At 34.6% G+C, this 9,960-nt stretch overlaps 2 protein-coding genes across 2 annotated transcripts in view; one reads left to right on the forward strand and one right to left on the reverse strand.

Annotated features, from left to right (window-relative positions):
* LOC128702848 (cuticle protein CP1876) overlaps positions 1-9,960 on the reverse strand; it is a 423,299-nt gene that overhangs the window by 334,338 nt on the left and 79,001 nt on the right. The window lies entirely within an intron of this gene.
* On the forward strand, positions 3,965-8,412 carry LOC128690721 (uncharacterized). The gene is made up of 3 exons (XM_070102590.1): positions 3,965-4,086; positions 6,851-7,670; positions 7,904-8,412. Coding segments are annotated over exons 1-3 (1,311 nt in total). The 5' UTR covers positions 3,965-4,085; the 3' UTR covers positions 8,394-8,412.

The following is a 9,960-nucleotide window of genomic DNA, read 5'->3' on the forward strand; positions in this document are numbered from 1 at the left end:
ATAAAGGAATGGAACAGACTACCCGCATATGTCAAAGCCAGTCATAGCATGAACCAGTTCAAGAAGAGTGCCAAAAGGTGTCTGGTGAATGTAGCTACAGAAAGGGAGGGGAATGATTTTCTATTTTTTAGCTAACATACGTGTAAATTTTACCTTATTCCTAGTAATGACCCTCGTATTGTAGATAGTCTTAATGACCCTCGTGTAGTAGATAGTTTTTTTAGTAAGATAATAAGATGCTATCTTCATTATAGAATAATAAGAAAATATTATAACCTTTATATTATAATAATAAGGTAAAAGGACCCCAATGGAAATAAGTCACTCAGTCTGACTTTTTTGGGTTATCCTAGGTTCTCTACACATATGCTGCTATGTATGATAATTCTATGTAACTATTTATGTATACCTGAATAAACTTACTTGCATAACCTTTGACGACTGTGATACAGAGTATGACAGTCATGTTTAACAATAGACCTCTCTATTATGGTCCTTTCAGTAAATGAACTGTTGGGAACAATGCCACTAACATGCAGTCATGTTCCTACATCATTAATAACAGCACTCGACACCTGGCCTGCCCTGACTGCCTACTGGTATTGTGGTATTTCGAACTGGATTGTTAAACGAATCAAAGGTCACAGCTGTTGCAAGATATCTTGCACCCCACTGAAAGGCGAGCTCTTAATTAACGAGTGTTTAGTCTTTCCCATATTTTGAAAGAAAACACAATAATATTAAACGGTTTTAAAGTATCGGGAAGAAGAGGCAAGTTTGCTTTGTAACGTAACACAGGAACAATTATCTTAGGTGGTTTCCTAGTTACAGTCATATAAAATGTTTTCCTTACTGCAAGTAATACCTTCTCAACGAAATCCTTTGGGCATCTTAACTTTGTGACAATAGCAAAAATCTTACTGAGAACCTCATCTAAAAACTCAGGGTAGCACATATATAAGGCTGTCTGGAACACTGAGAAAAAACGTCCTCATTCGCGAATCACGTATGTAGTAGTAATAGTGAAATATACGAGGAGACATAAGTGGACGTCCTATATACAGAAAATATAAATTTCCTATCCACTCGGTACAGTAAAACATCCAAAAATAGGGACTTTTTATCCCTTTTTAAATCAGTTGTGAATTTAATAGAGGGGGGGCAGAGAGTTTAGTTTCAGCAGTGTGTGTGTGTGTATATATATATATATATATATATATATATATATATATATATATATATATATATATACATATACATATATATACATATACATATATATATACATATACATATATATATACATATACATATATATACATATACATATATATACATATACATATATATACATATACATATATATACATATACATATATATACATATATATACATATACATATATATACATATATATACATATACATATATATACATATATATACATATACATATATATACATATACATATATATACATATATATACATATACATATATATACATATATATACATATACATATATATACATATATATACATATACATATATATACATATATATACATATACATATATATACATATATATACATATACATATATATACATATATATACATATACATATATATACATATATATACATATACATATATATACATATACATATATATATACACACACATATATATATATATATACATATATATACATATATATATATATATACATATATATACATATATATACATATACACACACACGGGCGAACTTTGAACGAAGTGTATCTCTCAGTCCACAGGAGGACTGGAACCTGCACACTGTATCAAAGTACACAGTACTTTCGTCTCTGGGATATCTCTGATTGGCGAAAGAACTGTGTACTTTGATACAGAATGTGGAGGTTCGAATCCTTCTGTGGACTGAGAGACTGTTTGATCATGCTGTTATTCATTTCTTTTCTGGAACTCTTGAGCTCCAGAACAAACGAAATGAATAACCGCTTTTGTTCTCACAGTGTTGGTATTATTTAGTAATTAAGTAAAAAAAGCAGCACCCTGCTGGTGTACCTTTCCACTTCTTCTTCTACTACCTAAATCCATTCCTCCCTCACTCTTCTCTCCCCTATATTAAACAATCTCCGTCAGTTTTCTCCCTCACTACATTTACATAACCTTGGGTCGTAATCTGGTCATTATGACGAGGTATTTATCATCTTATCCTTTGTGACGTTATCTTCTAAAATGATTAATATCCAGTAATGCTGACAGTGTAAATATAGAAGATGGATAAGATGTCTTGAATTTCTGTAATACAATACTTTAAGTCCCACCGTTTCTTTTAACCAAACAGTATTTAACATTTCGTTCACAAACTGCGTTTATTCACGATATTCCGATTTTTTTTTATTCGTAGATTATAAATGTTTGTATAAATTGTACCATAATCAACACTTGGTATTCTTGGCCACTGAATGGTTGAGCATAACTCCCAGTGCATAACTCAGTGATTTTTGAAGTTTTAAAGACGCCTGACAAGGACGATAATCAGACTACCACAGTAACAATAAAAGATAAGCAATGGCTTTCATTTGTTCTGGCACACATTGTTTCTTGGTCCATCTAATATCTTATCTTATTATCCAAGTGTTACAAAATATATATCATAGAAAAAAGTACATGGTGCTTATTATATTCTTAATCTGTCGTAATTCTTGTGATAAATTTGGCAGTGTTACGGTAGTTTGAGTAGGTAATTTTGGTAATTTTTTTTTAGTGCATACTATAAGTGTTTGTGTTTAAGTGCTCTCATGTTTATTTGTAAGGCCCTAGTATGCAGAGGCCTGTTTTTGAGAGAGTACTGTATTGTGTTTTGCTGCTTGTATTAGTCTACCAGGCAGAAGTGAATTATTATTATTAAAGATTCGCCGGTATTTTCGTGGCCCGGGCCTTTTCCAAGTGGTGGCCCGGCCTTGGCTCCCTCTTTAGGGAGTGTCTGAGACATAAATCTCCCATGGGAGGAGGCACAAGTACCTCCTCATCTTTGGGACCAACTGTCCCCAGGCCTAGCCACAAGCTAGGCCTCTCTGGTCTGCCATCCCCGCCCCAAGGGGGCTAATGGGAATGACAGTCTTATGAACTAAAAGCTCCGGCTCAGGCACCTACCCTACCCTAGAAGGGCTGGGCATGGTGTCGATGCAGAAGTGAAGACGGGGGTGTGTATGTCATGGAGCCTCCCTGATGACTTGCTTTATCTCATTAGTAGCAGTGTGCTAGTGAGCTAAAGTGAACTGCAGTGTGGTGTTTGTAGTAGTTATAAGTTGTATATAAGTTATTAATAATATTACATATTTTTATATAGGTGAGTTTTTGTCCTTCCTAATAATAATTAATATTGTTTAATGTACGAGTACATGCTGGCCCAAGGTTTGCTGTGTTTTCAGTGTAATTTTATAACCCCTAGACAACAGTGTGAGCAGCCTTTGGGAGTCCGGAACATTTTAAGTTACGACATCACAGTCGTAACAGGCATCATGAACGAACCCTAAATCATAATGTTCTAAGCTACACGGGAGGTTGCTGGCATACCTTGAATCGTCTGCGGTACAAGGACTGGCTCCTGGGGTACTCCGCTGCTCATGTACCTCCTTGATAGTGGCACAAACTTTCTCACCGTGACTTTCTGTATTCATTTAATGTGTGTGTGTGTTTAGATAACACGATTGACTTAGATGGCAAGAGCGATGTTACCAACGATCAATAAGACGAACACTTAATATATTGTAAATCCTAGATGATGGTTATGTGATGAACAAACAGATTTTAATGTATGAATTATTGCAAGAAACGAGAAGGATCTTTCATAATTGTTTTCTAAAGCAGCAGGCGTGGAGAATATATTCTATATTAGTGAGATGTCTAACAAATTATGTAATTATAACAATGGCAGTAGAGAACCGCCCACTTGGGTTGTTCCTAAGGTTCAGTGATGCCTCTGGCGATCTTCACATCAACACTCTTAAGTCGTGTCATTAAGTTGCAAGCAAATCATCACACTGCTGACCCGTCTTTCTTCGTTGTAAACCAGTAAGATATATTAAATGAAGTGTGCTTTGTGCGCTGTTGTAAGAGTTGTATTATGCGAGTAGCTGAGGATAAGTCTGGATTGTAATTAGATAAATATATCTACATATTGCTTTTGTTCTTACGAGAGAAACTAACCTCTTGTTCCTGTCACTGGTATACCGTAGAAAATATGGGCCTAGGACACCATCTACCTCGTCAAGGAGTAATACTGAACCTAAAATGTAAGGAGCTGAATCTCTAGTAAAAAAAAAAAAAAAGTGAAATGGAGCGAACACATGACCTTCGATATTATGTAACTGAATGTTCATTTATCTGTGAATGCATGAACGACTGAGTGAGGTATCGGAACCCTTGTAAATACCTTAGCCACTCTGAGGTTTTTGACATCCTCAGTGTCCACCTAAAATTCCCAGTAATAACAAGTAATCTCATTTACACATACTATAATAAGCAAATTATGTGTTATTACATGCATATTATATATATATATATATATATATATATATATATATATATATATATATATATATATATATATATATATATATATATATATATATATATATATATATAATATATATATATATATATATATATATATATATATATATATATATATATATATATGTCGTGCAGAATATGTAAAACTGGTCAATTAGCAAGAACTCATTTAAAATTAAGTCCTTTCTAAAATTTTCTCTTATACGTTTAAAGATATATTTTTTCATTAAAGTTAATGTAAAAATTTATAATTTTGTACTAAAAGAAACTTAGAAAACTTACCTAACCTTATTATAACAAGAACAATTTATTTTTGCCTAACCCAACTAAATATATTTTAGATTTGTTTACAATAATTTAATACTAAACAAACACAGTGAAATATATTTTTTTTCGTTAGGTTAAGAATGATTTTGGCGAAATTATTCCATACATAAATTTTCGCTTGTCCTATATGGCAAGATGAGCGTTGCTGTTAAGCCAAGATCGCAAGTTCTGCCTATTCGGCACGACATTATATATATATATATGAGAGAGAGAGAGAGAAAGAGAGAGAGAGAGAGAGAGAGGTAGAGATAGAGACAGGGACAGATTGATTCAGACCGACATCTTGTGTGTATGCCAGACTCTACGTGGTACCAAGGTGGTTTCAAAAGCGGAAATTTACAATCTCTTAAAGATGCTAGAGTGCCTCCTCACACCCTCAGCCACCAACTGAGAATCAGTGCAAGTCTGAAGCATGTAAAAACATGCTGCTAAACGTGTTGTTTTATGACCATTTATGGATGTGCCAAAGTATCAGTGGGTATCGGCCATTTTTATGGCAACAATATCGGTTAAAAAACATCCGATACCAGTAGATACTTTTTAAAATATTAATATTACATGTCTGAGGAAAAATATCAACATTAACACACTACCTCACACTTGTGAGTTACTTATACACTACCCCCCTCACTCACACACACACACACACACACACACACACACACACACACACACGAGGTTTGATAAAGCTCATGGAGCGGGGAGAGAGAGGGCCTAGTAGCAACCGGTGAAGAGGCGGGGCCAGGAGCTAGGACTCGACCCCTGCAACCACAAATAGGTGAGTACAAATAGGTGAGTACACACACACAGTTTACAGGTACACACACACACGCACACACTATTGACAAGTGAAACTGGCAGCCAATAACTAGCACAACAGACCGAGTAATGAGTAATGACATTATCATCTCAAAGAAATTAAGTTATTTAGTATTTAACCATCCCGTGCTATTTAATACCATCTGTGCAATAAACATTCTCATATATACTGAACGTAGTCATTTTAATAAAAATTGGAGGGAAAAAGTATCAATATCGGCCGAAAATTGGTTATCGGTGTTGGAATCGTGTTTTTTTTTTCACTCTGGTATTTTAATGTATTTGCGAGCACGTGTTTATAATTTGCAATATAACAGAACTCAGTCTCAAAATGAATATGAGATTACGAAAGCACTTGGATTCAGTTATCATTCACTGTGGTTATAGTGAATATACTAATATATATGTCAAACCATACCACGGGTGGGGTTGGAACCCGCGGTCCAAGTCATAAAACCCCACACCGACGCGTTAGCCATGCTAACGATAGGTAACTCGTCGTTGTGGCGTTTTATGACTCTGACTGCGGATTCTATTCCCTCTCGTGGTATAGTTTGTATGCAATCGTGTTATTACGGTTTCGGGAGTCACTGATATATATATATATATATATATATATATATATATATATATATATATATATATATATATATATATATATATATATATATATATATATATATATATATATATATATATCATGCCGAATAGGTAAAACTGGTCAATTTCCAAGAGCTCATTTAAAATTAAGTCCTTTCTAAAATTTTCTCTTATAAATTTAAAGATATATTCTTTTCATTTATTTTAATAGAAAAATTAATGATTTTGTACCAAAAAACCTTAGGAAACTTACCTAACCTTATTGTAACAAGCGCAATTTAATTTAGTCTAATCAAGCTAAATATATTTTATACAAGTTTTTAATAATTTAATAATAAACAAACACAATGATAAATATTTTTTTCCGTTAAATTCAGAATGACTTTTTCGAAATTACTTCATACACAAATTTTCACTTGCCCTATTCGACAGGAAGTGCCTTGCTATTTAAGCCAAACGACATTTATATATATACGATATATAGATTAAATAAATATATTGCAACTTATTTTTTTAGTGGCATGTGTAGAAGAGTCTGAACTCGTCAGGCCTCAGGACAACATCACTGAGACACACGTGAAGGCAGCGCTGACGGCTGACAAGGGCAGCGAGGCCAAGCTCATCTCCTGGAGCATTGAGGACTTCACTAACAAGGGTGATAACTACGCCACCATAGTTACTAGCGTGAGTGTCCAGTTCTCACTACTGGGAAAAGAGCAATCTTCGTCTTACGTGGTCAAGCTGAATCCAAAGCGGCCAACTAATAAAGAATTTTCTGTTTTTTCTCTTTTACTTTTCAAGAAAGAGGTAGAATTTTTTGAAGAAATTCTCCCCTTGCTGAATTATGAGCTGACAGCTGTTGGTCTTAGTCCCTTGAGGCTAGCTAAGTGGTTTTATACCTCTTTAGAGAAAGGAAAGGAGATGATTTTCGTGGAAGATCTCCGCTCACGGGGATTTAAATTGTTTGACCGCAAGAAGAGCATGGGTGTGGCTCATGCCACTCTCATCCTGCAGGAGCTGGCCAAACTTCACGCAGCCTCCTTCCTCCTACAGGCCAGGTTTCCCACACAGGACCTGGCGGACAGGTTTAAGCATATTAAATTTGACTGGTTGATTTCCCCAGAATCACCAAAAAAGATGTTCTATGACATGTTTTCGGGGCAGTTTTCGGCTGCTGAGCAGATGCTGCATAACATAGAAGGCTACGCGGTAGCCGAACAGTGGTTGGCCAAACATAAAAATAATTTCTTTGATCTTATTGACAATCAGTTGGCCAGAAATTCCAAGTTTGATGCCATATGCCACGGTGACTGTTGGAACAACAATGTTCTCTTCAGGTGAGTGCAAATCGAATTGGGCTCATTGTTTTTTAATTCAGTAATAATAATGAATGCATTCAAGTAAAGCGCTAAATCTTTATGGGACATCCAACGCTGTAAGAGGGGTCAGCTGCTGGAATTCATAAAATTATCCTCCAGTCTCTCTGTCAGTAATTTTTATCTTGGCCATAACCACCATAAGTAGTGTTGATATGGGTTGCTCGTGAGTCTGCTTTACTCTATAATTCCAGGAATAACGCTGAAGGTGATCCCATTGAGGTGATGCTCCTTGACCTCCAGCTGAATCGTATTGCTTCCCCGGCCACAGACCTCAATTACTTTCTCTACACCAGTCTCCACGGCCACAAGAGGAAGGCCAACTTGCAAGGCTTCCTCTCCTCCTACTACGAAGCATTTCAAGAGGTGATGACGGCCGCTGAAAAGGATATACCATTTTCCCCAGAGGAGCTTTGTCAGGAGTACAAAGACAAAATTATTTTTGGCATTCTCTCCTCTGTAATGTTAGTGACGGTAATGTTAAGCGAGAGTGATGATGCTATTGATATTATTAACGCAAAGGAAGATGACATGCAGAATCTAGGACAACAGCTTCATGACAATATGCTGATCAAACTGGAAAACAATCCGCTGTTTCGATCTCGTTTCCTCGCCATATTTGACGAACTAGTGGAGCGGGAAGCTCCTGTGTCAAAGAAACTCTTCAGCGAGGAACTAAAATAAATCGTAAATTATACGTGTTTTTGTTTGTTTTTATAATCCTTGGCGTAATATTATCTATCTCAATCAAACATTCGTTCAGTACACCATTCTGAATTTGTTTTTAATAACGGCTTTCATTTTTAATAACTTTACTGTTAATAAAAAAACTCGCCGATAAACCTTTTCGAACACGTAATAAAACATTTCTCTCACAGATGCTGAAGCGTTCATTTCTTCATTGAATATATACAGGCGTTTGTAGATGTCTATCATTAAGTCATTTTCAAATACCAGGTCTACCTATGGATGTATTTACAAATGAAATAAATCCTCCGTACTGTTTTTAAACCTTTCAGATGAGAAAAGTGTACATAAAATGACAATCAAATCTGTCATACTTTTACGACATAATTACTTGTTTAAAATATTGTCAATATGTGTCTTTTTTAAGCATTAGAATGAAAAATTTACTTCAAAAAAATCCTGCTAAAAGTCTAAGCACAAGCGAAAGGGGACTGGAATTGCACTGCCATATTACATTCATTTTTTTTCCGTCAACATTGCAAAGATTAATGAAAGCAATAATCAGAGAGGTAGACATGGTTAGATAATTTTTAAAGAATTCTAGAGCCATTCTCCAGGCACTGCATAGCATTTACAGGTTTATTACAGCATCATAAATACAAAAATTATAATTATCCATGGAAGGCATATGATTCACAGGAAACCTATTAAATCAAACAAAAGCATCAAACATGACGAATATCTTTATTTACTGTAAAAAAAATTAGTGTTTGTTGAAAATGTCCCTGGAATGCCCTTCTGAACATGCAATTAAAAACGCTTTGCATTACTGAAAAAAAGCTGGGCATATATCTTTATTCTGTAGTTTGTGCACTTTCAAACAAATGCTGATGCATGTATGGGACATTCTTAATCAAATAGTTTCTTTTTTTATTAAGATTTTATAATATGAGCTTCAAAATTAAAGTTGTAAGAATTTTAAAATCTTGTTATTATAGAAAACTATTAAGAATTTCCCAAAATGATGATAGTTATGTCTTCAAAATCCTTTTTAAAAAAATGAAATCATTTTTTATGAGGAAATTAGGAGTCTTTAACGAAGAGTACATCAACATAAATACAGAATTAGAAATGATCATTCATGTAGGAGATTTTAACAAACTAGTAATTGTCCAAAAGTTTTAACAAGCATATCAGTCCTTGTACCAAATATAATAAAATAAAGTATAATATAAAAAAAGATATTGATTGCAGTTTGAATTTAAGTTCAGTATTATATAAGTTAGGTTCATTCATAATACGTAAAATTTGTGAAGAGCATAAGCGATGTTAACAGATTCACTTTTACTTGATGTGTAACTCTTAAATTTTACCTATCATGTGACCTGGCTTAAAAAAAAACAGAACACTGGGACTTCTCTCCCACGTCCAGTGGGCGAGGCAACTAGCACACTGTGCATGCGAGGTTACAATTCAGCTATTTAACACTTGTGTTGCCTTATTACTTTTCCTGTTCCCCGATAATGTGATAAATCACGAAATTCCTTGGAATAAAACTTCTCTT

The sequence above is a fragment of the Cherax quadricarinatus genome, chromosome 82 (genome assembly GCF_038502225.1).
Source record: "Cherax quadricarinatus isolate ZL_2023a chromosome 82, ASM3850222v1, whole genome shotgun sequence".
In the NCBI taxonomy this organism is placed as follows: Eukaryota; Metazoa; Arthropoda; class Malacostraca; order Decapoda; family Parastacidae; genus Cherax; species Cherax quadricarinatus.